Raw genomic sequence first — 12,728 nt, forward strand, 5'->3', positions numbered from 1 at the left:
GATGGAGTGTGTGTGTGTGTGTGTGTGTGTGTGTGTGTGTTATTGCTTATATATAGAATGCATTTAAGAGGAAACTTCCTTGACTTACATTAAAATAGATGTCTGTAGAGATGAAAATAGATAAGGAGAGGTTGGAGTAAGTGAAAGTTCTGACATAACATTCGATTTATAATTAGAATATAAATGCGGCCTAGAAATAAAAAGAGAAGGGAATAGGATGGAGCATGTGTAGGTTGGAATGTCTGGGTGGATGCGAGACAGAATATATTGGAAGGGCGACGTCAAGCGAGGCGCAATTCCACTATAGATTGTCGCTGAGCTGTTTGTTGGGATCCAGTCCTTTGTTTGGGGTCCAAGGGCTGCTGGGTCAGTCTGGTGAGGGCTGCATTGTTTCTAGTGGTGTGGTGGTGGCGTGTGTGTGTGTGTGTGTGCGCGCGCTCTCTCACCTGATGGAGATCTTGGACACGTGTCTACGGGATTGCTTGCGCCGGAGACTCTGCTGCACCATAACCAGCCCGTTGAGGTCCGTCAGGGAGATCACTGGGAAGGGAAGACAAGAGGTCAACATCGCGACATAACTTGATATATTGATTCGTCTTTACCATTATTCCTTTTTTCATTGTTTATTAAGAGTCACGATTTACTTCGATTTTTTTTGCTGGTTTATTACAAGTCTTTCTTCCTCTGTTTATCTGGTGTCCTTTTGTTTATTGGTATATTTATAAATTCACATGTTTATTTGTTTTATTAATATCATGTATCTTATTTTCATTTGTCCGTGTTTGCTTAGAAAATAGTGCTTCCTCCCTCACTCTGTCTGTCTGTCTGTCTCTGTCTGTCTCTGCCTGTCCGCCTGTCTGCATATCTCTCTCTCTCTCTCTCTCTCTCTCTCTCTCTCTCTCTCTCATTCTTCACAAATATATATGCATGAATCTGAATGTGCAGACTCGTTTCTTGCTTCTTATTTTACCTGAAATACGAGAAGTTATAAAAGACAAAAACTGAATATTATAGAAAGAGAAAATTTGACTGGGAAAACAGCGAGCTAGAAATATGCTTTGGAAAGGGAGGAAAATTGCACAAGGATATGAAATTCACTTCCAAGCAATATTTTGTGATTCGTTGATATATTTCACGAATCCCTTTGCCAAAAAAATAATAAATAAATGAAATGTGGAAAAGGGGAGGAACTCAGATTGGAGGAAGATGGAATAAAAACCGAAATTCGAAATGTAGAAACACTGAAGGCGTTTTATAATGTGGAAGGAATTCAGGTTAAGCGAAAGAGAGAAAGAAAGGAACCTTGGAAAAAGAAATAAGTAAGTTGTATAAAGACGAGAGAAAAAGAAACTGGAGTGAAGGAAAATTAGAAAAAGAAAGTGTCTGAGATATACAAGGAAAGGAAGGGAGAAAGACCTGCATGTTCGCCGTAAAAGAGTTTAGAACAAATAGCGAGTTTTCAGGTGACACAAAAATAGTGGACTCCATGTTTTGCGAAAGGCTTCAAGTTAAAAAAAGAAAACTCGGCCAGATAGAAAATGAGGTGTGTGTGTGTGTGTGTGTGTGGGTGGGGGCTTGTGTCAGTAATGCTTTTTTTAATTATTTGTATTGGTACAGCAAAAAAAACAGCTTAAAATACACAAGCAGTTCAGTAATAAATTTTTTTTTTTAAATAAAGAACGTAAATAAATACACAAAAACTTATAAACACATCCATCCATTCACTGAAGCTGACACACACACACACACACACACACACACACACACACACACACACACACACACACACACACACACACACACACACACACACAGAAGACCAATCCTACGACAATCTAGTGGCGTGAAAAGGGAAAAAAAATAGAGAAAAAGGAGAAAAAAAACAGATTGAGAGTGGGCGAGGCGAGGGGAGAAGAAGAAAAAAAAACAAGGAGAAAAAGCAAGGTAGATTCTCAACGTGGAAACAAAAATTGAAATAGAAATTAATACGAACGAAATAAAAAGTCGGGGTTTGGGTAAAGAATTGGACGGGATTTGATTATGGGAAAGTTAGAGATAAGTTGGATGATTTTTTTTTTTATAATATGGATAGTCGGAAACTGGTTGAGGTAGTAATCAAAATAGTACATATAAAAAGAAGAAACAAAAAGAAGAAGAAGAAGAGGATGATGGAAAAGAAGAATATTAAAGAAAAGGGGAAAGAGGAAATGAAAAAGAGTGAAGAAAGAAAAGATAATACATAAATGAAGAAGAAGAAGAAAAAGAAGGAGAAATAAAAAAGAAAGAGGAAAAAAAGAAAACGAACAAGAAGGTCAAGAATAGAAGAAAAGAAGAGGAAAGAAAACAGATGAAAAAGAAGAAAAAAAAGAAGCAACAGAAAACAAAAAGAAACAAAGCAGAAAAAAAAACAACTATACATCCCCCAACATATTTCAGTCAAAAACTCGGATAAATACACACACAAAAAAAGAGTTATACACAGTGTCCATTCAATCCCGTTACGCAGCCTGGCCATCCACCGTCCACCAGGCAGCGTGGCACCGCGAATCACGCTTGCCTGGCTCCGTTCCTGTTACACCTGTCCGCCTATATTAGCCCGCACAGGTCCGCTCCCACTGTATTCCGAAGGCAGTGACCCTCAGCCTTATGGGAGGTGAATAGGTGTTATCTCTATGCGGATGTGGTGTGTGTGGGGGGGGTAAAGGGTGTGAGTGGATGGGGGGGGGGGGGGTTGTGGGTGTGTGGGGGTGTGTGTGTGTGTGTGTGTGTGTGTGTGTGTTTCACCTAACCTGCTATTTTATATTTTTACAAGTTTGGGTCAAGTTTCTAACATCTCGTATTGTGACTCATTTTCAATATTCATTTTTTTATTATTATTTTTTAAGTGCCGCCAATAGCGCCGGTAAGCTCTCTTGAGGGGCCTCCTGGACGGCCCCATCTCGTGAGTGGCGCAGGCGAATTTTATTTATAGTGGCTGCCTCGATGTTGCTTGGCCCATGCTGCCCCCCGATGCTCCATTTGAACAAAGTCGCTGAAGTTTGGGGTTCCTTCTTCTTGTGTGTGTGTGTGTGTGTGTGTGTGTGTGTGTGTGTGTGTGTGTGTGTGTGTGTGTGTGTGTGTGTGTGTGTGTGTGTGTGTGTGTGTGGCGATAAAGGTTGACATACTCGCAGTGTCATCATAGCTTTCACCAGCATCACCACGGCGCCCATTATAATCATCAGACTATTATCCTTTCCTTCTCTTCTCAGGCAGGCACACGGACTCTTCCCATTTAGTCCAGTTTCCTTATACTTTAATTATTCTCCCTTTCCACAATGTCCACAGCAGCACCCCTTTAACACCACTCAACACCACCACCATCATGTTCCACTTCAATTTCACCACATTACACTAACAGCAACCCTACCACCACCACCACTACTCAACTGTTCCTACCTCGGCCTTGCACGGTATTTCCCAAGGTTATTTTGCATGCAATGGGTTTGTTTTGCTTTCGTGTCGGTATAACCACTGGCAGTTCCATCCCCTGGCTGCGTACCCGTCCAGTGAATTTGTATACCTTCCGCGAACCGAGTGAATGAGTGAGACTAACGGCCGATGGGAGGCTCAGAACACCCGACCAGGAAGTTTCAAGGGCGTGTAAAATAAACTGTTGCAGGCGAGTATTCCGAGTGACGGCTGAGGGGAGAGTTGACCAAGCAAAGGAGATTTACAACCGAGGGAGGCCTTAGAAGAGGGATTTGTGTTGGGGGTGAAAACTGCTGGCCTGGCCTGGTCGGATGAAAAGAGTCGAGAGGGTTCAGTGATAGATGTCTCTCGTGAAAGGTGTGTGGATGTGACGAGGCTTGGTGGGGACGTGCAGGGACTAAATTGTTACGAGATGTATTCATGGAAAGCTAACAGGGAACGTTTACTCTCTCGGGCGTAAAAACGACTTACATATCTGCGTTGTTTGTTTGTTTTGCTGCGCGTGACACTGGATAAACAAAACCGACCAAATAATATATAAACAAAACAGTAAACTGACACTCCTCAAATGGAAACCTTGGCACGCTAATATTAACCTAACTCCTTTGAATGGTCGCCAAGTTCCCCTAAATTGTAACATGTATACCTACCTCTCTTCAATGGTAACATATACAAATAGTCCACTTAGATAGAAGCCTTGTCCCCCTTCACCCTAGTAATGCACATAATTGACAAACTAATCTAAACGAGAATGTTAGAGCGACTGATTAATTGATAGGCCGTTTTCTTGAGCGAGGCCTTAAGAACACGGAAGTACTGAAAGAAAGATGAAGTATTAAAACGACAAAACCGTCCACCGTGATTCCAAACAGAGGCGAGGACACTCTCCCACGCGTTGCTTGTGTAAAGGGGAAGAAAATGTAAAGCTAATCTGTGTAAGTGTGGGAGAGGAGGAGGAGGAGGAGGAGAAGGACCAAGAGCAGGAGCAGGAGCAGGAGCAGGAGGAGGGGAAGGGGAGGAGGATTAGGAACGTTTGGAAAAGAAAAAGAAGACTCACCGCGCTCGTACGTGTGGCCTCACTGAAGGGAATACACAATTTTCTTTCTTTTTCAAACTCAAAATGTCGCGAGTCACGCAGCGCAGAACAGAAAGTGTATCTAACTTTTTACCCCCCCCAAGGAAAGAGAGAGAGAGAGAGAGAGAGAGAGAGAGAGAGAGAGAGAGAGAGAGAGAGAGAGAGAGAGAGAGAGAGAGAGAGAGAGAGAGAGAGAGAGAGAGAAATGAATAAAAACGTAGGCAGCGAGAGAAAACTATGGACATTGTTACGACGGCAAGTTTTCAAAGTTTGATTACGAGATAAAATTCAGTTATAATACCCACACACACACACACACACACACACACACACACACACACACACACACACACACACACGTGGTTACACGCAACTTTTTTTTTCTACATTTGAGGCGCAACCGAAACTCTCCTGGAAAAGTTGCAGTGCGGGAGTAAGCCCAACAATTTTGAGAAGGCCCGTGCCGCAGGAGACAGCGCGACCGCAAATTCAAAATATATTTACACCAAAGGATTCTCGTGCCTGCAAGATAAACATTGCGTGATAGACCCAGACACTTTCAAAGCATATATATAAAAATTACATAAAATGCTGCTATATGTACAGATGTCCACGTTCCCACTCGAAGGCCAACCTATCAAATTTTGGATCACCGTGGCCAGCCCGATTTAACCAGACGTCGTCCATCCCAAGGAGAACAGACACTCTAGAGCCGTGCGTGAGGCGCTGGGAGTTATTTCCTACAACGTGAATAAGTTCCGTGTGATAAATACCCGCGTTGCTTCTTGCGTAAGTACAGACATCCTTGGAAGGTCAGTCGTTCCACCCCTCCCCCGAGTCTTCCATTACACCCGTCGGCGCGGCTCTTATGGCGGTGATGCAATGGCTGTCACCGGAGATTGATTGCCGTCACCCACACGCGCTGAACGCTGCTTCAGGCCGCGCACAGGTCAGGTTGTTCCCCGGGGATTCGTTCTATTCACATTAAAGTGTCCTCATAAGACATACATATCAAAGAGTCACATTTCAATATATCACATGGATCCAGGTAACTACCCGCAGGAGATACGATCCCTCTTGAAAATAGTTGCAAATGTTGCGTCGCTGTGAGGGCCGTGGCTTGGGGAGAGTTGTGGAGCGGCGACACGCGGCCAAAAATGACTGCTCTCACACACACACACACACACACACACACACACACACACACACACACACACACACACACTCAAGCACGAACACTAACACAAACACACGTACGGCAAACCACAGAATAACAAAGGAAAGAGGAGCAGGAGGAAGCGGAGGAGGAGGAGGACTGAAAATGAATGACGATAAAACAGAGGAGGTGGTGGCCAAGGAGGGAAGCAGTGAAGAATGACAGGTCGGAAGGGAAGGAAAAAGAAGACGGAAATATAGAATTGTGAGAGGAAAGCGAAAAGGAGAAAGATAAAGGAACAGGAAAACCGGGAAGACGTGACTGAAACTTTTGGAGGGAGACAAAATCGGACAAGAAGAAATAAAATCGGAAGAAAAAGCGGGAGAGAAGGAAAGGAAGAGAAAAATAATGATAAAGCCTAAAAATTAACGAACGAAAGTAAAAAAATGTAAGAAAAGCAGGAAAAGGAAAGGAAAAGTAACAAAAACAAACAGCCAATGACAAAAAGGGCAAAAGGAAAAGTATATAGAGAGAAAAATAAAAGTATGGTGTGTGTGTGTGTGTGTGTGTGTGTGTGTGTGTAGTACCAGAGATAAGTACAAGAAATCAAACAAAACAAACAGCTTAAACTATATAATCAGTCATAGAAAACGGAGGTACGGACAAGGATAAGAAGGGAGACTCAACAAGATCATTAAAAGGTGAGGCGAAGGAAAGGCAGTCGGGGAGGTAGTTGCGTTAGTAGTAGTAGTAGTAGTAGTAGTAGTAGTAGGCATTCAGGGAGGCAGGCAGGCAGGAAGGCACGGCGGTAAAACAAAATGTGACGTACAGGGCTCGGTACCTTGTCCGGTCTCACGTTCCAGCCTCATCCCGTGCCACAGAGAGACGGTGATGGACGAGTAGGCGGCGACCATGATGATAAGCGGCACCAGCAGGAGGGCCGCGCCGAGGAACATGCTGAAGCCCCGCTCGAAGTGAAGGGACGGCCACATCTCCCTGCACTTGTGACGGCCTGGTGACGTGTGACAAGGCAGAAGGGAGAAATGGGATGTTAGTTTTGCTGTTGTTGTCGTGGCAAAGGGATGTGAAGGAAGGATAGGGAGGGAAAAGAAAAGGTCTGAACGAGAAGGGAAGAAAAGGGAAGGATAAAGGAGTGAATGGGAGGGAAACTAAAGAAAGGGAAAGGGAAAATGTGGTTAAGAAAGGTATGGGCTGTAGTTTGTTTTGGTGGAGTAAAGGGATTTAAAGGAAGGAAGGGAGGGGAAGGAAAAGAAAGTGGATGGGAGGGAAAATAAGGGAAGGGAAGGGAAAAAGGAAGGCTGTTTGATTATTGCGTTGGAGTGAAGGGAAGTGAAGGAAGGGTACAGAGAGAGAGAGAGAGAGAGAGAGAGAGAGAGAGAGAGAGAGAGAGAGAGAGAGAGAGAGAGAGAGAGAGAGAGAGAGAGAGAGAGAGAGAGAGAGAGAACCCTTGCAAATTTATTAAAAAACAGGGCAAAAAACGCTGAACACAAAGACTTGGGGATATAAAGGATTAACGGGAGAAAAACCACGAAATGGAAACTGAAATATAAATGAAAGGCCAAAGGAGACTTAAAGCGAAAAATAACTCGACGATCAGAAGAAGAAAAAATATATGGTAAGAGATTAGTCATAGATAGACAGACAGAAATAAAGGAGAAAATGGTTGAAGGGAGACAGAGGGAAGTGAAAGAGAGGGAAGGCTTAAGAATCATAGAGGGAGAAAATGGAAAATAAATGAGAAAAAAATATGAGAAATAGGTTAGGGAAGGAGGGAAAATGAGAGGAAGAAGTTAGACCATTAGAGGATAAAAAAGAGAAAGATTTATAAGTATCGGTAAGGGACGAGGAAAAGAGTTTGAAGAATATTATATAATGGAGAGAAATAGACGAAGTGAAGGATGATGTTTAAATGAGAGAAATGGGAGAAAAAGAATGATAAAGAATGGATAGAAGAGAGAGAGAGAGAGAGAGAGAGAGAGAGAGAGAGAGAGAGAGAGAGAGAGAGAGAGAGAGAGAGAGAGAGAGAGAGAGAGAGAGAGAGAGAGAGAGAGAGAGAAGAGAGATAAGAAGAAATGTGGAACTAAAACAAGATATCGGAGGAAAATTAAGAAGGAGAAAGATACAAAGATTAATGGAGATAAAAGAGAAGGTGGATGTATGATAGACAAGATGGGAAAAAACACAAAGGATAAGAAGAATGGATATACAATAGAAAGAAACAGACAAATAAACAGTGAGGGAGAAGAGCAGGGAGGAGGAGGAGGAGGAGGAGGAGGAGGAGACTGGAAAGGAACAAATGGCTCTACTGGTAATATATCTTGACCCCCCCCCCCCCCACACACACACACACACACCCCACACACACATATTAATATCCAGGATCCTACATATTTCTGGTACTTTGAAAACACATTTGATCATACAACACTCCATCATATTTGCGTTTATTGTAAGGATGTGCGTTACAGTGCGTATATTAGAAGGACAGAGACGGATAGGAAGAGAAGATGAGCGAAGAGAAAGGAGAAAATAGAAGGATGAAAACAATATTGGATAGACAACGAGATGCAAGATAAAAAGGGAGGTGTGTGTTATGTGGCAAACTGATTTATATATGCATGGAAACTTGACCTCTAAAGTTCCTGGTAATAGGGTTGCAAATACCTGGAGAGCAGCAGCAGATGGAACGTGTCTTAATGACCGGAAAGTTATGCAAGGAGTTACGTGAACTGAAATGATTTGCTAATGAAGGCAGAAGTTGATGTGTGCTTGCTTGCCTGTTATTTTAGGACAGTATAAAGAGGTTTTAGTTGTAGTAATTATATTGTAGTAGTGGTGGTGGTAGTGGTTGTAGTAGTAGTGGTAGTATCAGAAGTGTTTGGTAATTTTTAAAGAGGTCAAACATAACATTTAACCCCAACAGCAACAAACCATTTCCACCACCACTACCACCACCACCACCACCACCACCACCACCACTACCACCACCACCACTACCACTACCACCACCACCACCACATTTTTATTCCTACCGCCGTGCAGCTCAGGAGTAAATATACCAAACGCAATTAGCTCACACACACACACACACACACACACACACACACACACACACACACCTCTACCGCCACCAAGTAGTCGGAAAATAAAAGAGAAAAGAAAAGAAAAAGCAGAAAAGAAAGGAAATTTGAGGTGACAGGCCAGAATTCAATTTAATCCGTGGTAAAAAAATAAATAAAAAACTAGAAACCGAATTGAATCAAAGAAAAAAGAAAGAAAACGAAATTTAGACACAAAAATCAGGAATTCCACCACCCATTCTCTCTCTCTCTCTCTCTCTCTCTCTCTCTCTCTCACACACACACACACACACACACACACACACACACACACACACACCTACCTACCCCCCACCCACCCCCACACACACTCTCTCCCTCTCTCCCACTTACTTGTATCGCCGACGGGTAACAGCTGGGAGAGGACAGCTATAGGGGCCATGAAGACGAGAGAGAGGAGCCACACAAGGGATATGATCTTGTAGGCGTGGGAGAGGGTCTGCCAGCCCCGAGACTTCAGCGGCTGGCAGATGGCGTAGAAGCGCTCCAGAGAGATGGCCACTAACGTCCACACGGAGACTGACACGGACACAGCTGTAGGCGAAAGAGAAGGAAAGAAAGGCAGTTAGGAAGGAAGGAGAGTGTAGAGTTGTGTGCTGGGGTAGTTGTTGTGAGTTTCTTTATGGTTTGGGAGAAGAAAGAGCAGAGAAAAAAGGAAGAAAGGGAAAGAAAGGAGATTGTAAAGGGAGGGAAGTATATAGTCTTGGGTTAGTGGAAGTTCTTGTGTGTTTCTTATGGTTTGGGAAAATGAAGATAAGAAGGGGAACAGGGCAAAAAGTAAGGAAGGGAAAGAAAGGAGATTAAAAAGGAAAAAGTATGTGCGTTGCTGGTTCTTCTTTTGGTATGAGGGATTGAAAGAAGCGAAAGTTGAGTGAATGAATGCAGGAGGAAAGGAAGTAAGGAAGGAATCAGGAATCAGAAAAAAAATGAGGATAGACACGGAGGAAATAAAGACTAGAAAAGGACCTTGTATAGTCTTGTACAAGTGGTGATTTTTTTGTGGTTCTTTGGGATTGGAAAAAGCGAAGACAAGGAAGAAATAGAAAGGACAGGGGACATAGGGAAAGGAAGGGAAGAAGAGGAGAGTAGAAAAGAAGAGGCGCTGCTGGTCATTCCTGTGTTTTCTCGGGTTTGGGAGAATGGCAGAGAGGGAAGAATAAAAGGTGATCGGGGGAATAGAGGGAAGGAAGCGAAAAAATGAAATCAGAAATGAAAGATTACGTATAGATTTGTTCTTTGCTAATTGCTGTTTTTCTTGCAATTCGGAGAAGCGAAGAAGAGGAAACAGAACAAAGCTGTGGTTTGGGGGATTTAGAGAAGCGAAGAAAAGAAAGAAATAGAAGATCCAAGAATGAAAGGAGAGAAAAGAGACACGTGTATCATCTTCGTCTGGTGTTGTCTGCTGTGGCCTCCGGGACTGAGAGACGCGAAGGAAAGGAAAAAGAGGACATCGGAGGACAAATGAATGAAAGGAGAGAGAGGAGACACCTGTACGAGTATCATCTCCGTCTGGTGCTGATTACCTTGGCCTGGGGGATTGAGGGAAGCGAAGAAAAGGAAGGAAAGAAGATCAGGGAATGAAAGAAGAGACGTACTCCACGGTGCAGCCGCGTATTGGTCTTAATAGAAGGTATTGGTGGTTGTGATGTTGGTGACCGGTGCTGGATTGAGTACTCGTGGTTGCTATGATTGTTGTTGTTTTAATGTTTGTGGTGGTAGTCATTGTTATGTTATTTGTTTATGTAGGGACTTTGTTGCTGGCATTATATTTTTTGTGGTTATGTGTACGATTTTGTTTTACTTTTGTGCTTTATGTCCTCGGAATGGAAACACGGCCTCCCTCGCCACGCGCCGACCGTCAGGCGCGTGTCTGACCTATATCTGTAACACTGTTTGAACACCTATTAGCAATATTAATAGAAACGCCTCTCTCTATCTCTCTCTCGCTCTCGTGTTCTCTCTCGTGCTCTCGCTCTCGTGCTCTCTCTCTCTCTCTCTCGTCCAGTGGAATATAACGAACTGCTGCAGCCAACCACTCTTCGTCTCCTCACCTCCCCTCCTTTTACAGTCTCCTTCTACCTCTTCAGTCCCGCCTCCATGCTGCCTCTCTATTATCTATCAATACTTTCACGCTGACTGCTCTTCTGAACCTACTACCTGCATGTGTCCCCCCTCCCGTGGCCCGTTAGGACGAGGTAGATAGATTGATAGATATAGATCGATAGAAAGATAGATGAAGAGAGAGAGAGAGAGAGAGAGAGAGAGAGAGAGAGAGAGAGAGAGAGAGAGAGAGAGAGAGAGAGAGAGAGAGAGAGAGGCGTACATGACAACAAGTGTTTCGGGGGCCAGCTCGTAGGAGTAGTTGCAATAACACCAGTACCAATAGCAGTAGTAATATAATGGTTGGATTTTCTTGTGTTTCTTACAGGTGTTGTTGTTGTAGGTAAGGGTGGCTATGGTGGCTCTGTGGTCTGGCAACAGCAACAGAAACAGGAAGCTGCAAAACAAACAGACACACTTTCCGAGATTATACGTACAAGGAAAACTGTGTTGAAAGGGATTTTTCTGTAAAGTATTGAAAGCGATAACGACATTCTAATCACGTATACTTGACCACGTGTGTGTGTGTGTGTGTGTGTGTGTGTGTGTGTGTGTGTGTGTGTGAGTAGGTAACGAGAACAGGGATACAAATAATGAATGAGAGAAAGAAGGAAAGAAAGGAAGAAAAAGAAGGGAAAGAAAGGAAGAAAGAAAAAGAAAGAATGAAAGAAAACAATGAAAAAAGAAGGAGAGAAAGGAAGAGGCGTAAAAAGATAAAGAAAAAACGATAGAAAGGAAAAAATAAATGATAAAAAGAAGTGTGTGTGGGTGGGTTGGTGGGTGGGTGGAGGAGGTGTTCTGCATTCTTTCATATTCTGTTCCCTCTCTGAAACATGAGAACAATAGAACATAACCCGATCCTTAGAAACCCGAACTGAAAAAGTGAACAGAATGGAGGAAACTAAGTAATTTTGTAAGACCCTCCGGCTTGGTATAGAGGCAATACAGACAATACAAGTTCCTTACCCCCCACCCAATTCTTTTTATATCCTTCCCTTCCTTTTCTCTCTTTCTTTCTTTCTGTCTGTCTGTTTGTCTTTCTCTCCTTCCTTTCTTTCTTTCTTTCTTTTTCCTTTTTTTTATTTCCTCTTTTCCTTTTTTTTCTTCTATTTATTTTTTCGTCCTTTTTATCATTCTATCTTCGCATTTTCACTTTTCTTCATTTCTGTCTCTTTTCTCATTATTTTCTTTCTTTTTCTTTCTACCTCTCTCTTTCCTTTCTTCCTTTTTTTTCTTTCATTCTTTCTCCCATTCATCGTTTTTAGTCCCTGGCCCCGTTACCTACCCTGACCGCAACTTGAAAGGGGGCGTCTTAATGGCAAAACCTATCCGCTGATTATGAAAGTTTTGTTGAGGACTCCCGCGTATGTGTGTGTGTGTGTGTGTGTGTGTGTGTGTGTGTGTGTGTGTGTGTGTGTGTGTGTGTGTTGAATTTAAAGTGAATAAATATATCGTGACAATCAGAGTAAGAGAGAGACACACACACACACACACACACACACACACACACACACACACACACACACACACAAACACATCGGTTCTATCAAGCCCTCCATCGTCACGGCGCCCTTATTCATATTTCTCTTCACTATTCAGGAGTTTTTACATATATTTTCAGGGTTAGAATGCGCTCTCTCTCTCTCTCTCTCTCTCTCTCTCTCTCTCTCTCTCTCTCTCTCTCTCTCTCTCTCTCTCTCTCTCACGCAGGTGACTCGGAAATTTCATCATTTTTAACTGAAAGCGTCATATTATTTCTATTTGTGACTCCATATATATTTCTTTACTG

At 43.0% G+C, this 12,728-nt stretch overlaps 1 protein-coding gene across 2 annotated transcripts in view; it reads right to left on the minus strand.

Moving 5' to 3' along the window:
* LOC126987617 (uncharacterized) overlaps positions 1 to 12,728 on the minus strand; it is a 62,575-nt gene that overhangs the window by 3,254 nt on the left and 46,593 nt on the right. The window contains exons 3-5 of one of the 2 annotated variants that reach the window (XM_050844741.1): positions 9,173 to 9,373; positions 6,541 to 6,711; positions 447 to 540 (exon numbers count right to left, since the gene is read on the minus strand). In XM_050844741.1, coding sequence (XP_050700698.1) covers positions 447 to 540; positions 6,541 to 6,711; positions 9,173 to 9,373 — 466 coding nt within the window. Of the gene's footprint in view, positions 1 to 446; positions 541 to 6,528; positions 6,712 to 9,172; positions 9,374 to 12,728 lie in introns of both variants that reach the window. The other variant, XM_050844740.1, reaches the window with a different exon arrangement.

Source organism: Eriocheir sinensis, chromosome 65, assembly GCF_024679095.1.
Source record: "Eriocheir sinensis breed Jianghai 21 chromosome 65, ASM2467909v1, whole genome shotgun sequence".
NCBI classification, from domain to species: domain Eukaryota; kingdom Metazoa; phylum Arthropoda; class Malacostraca; order Decapoda; family Varunidae; genus Eriocheir; species Eriocheir sinensis.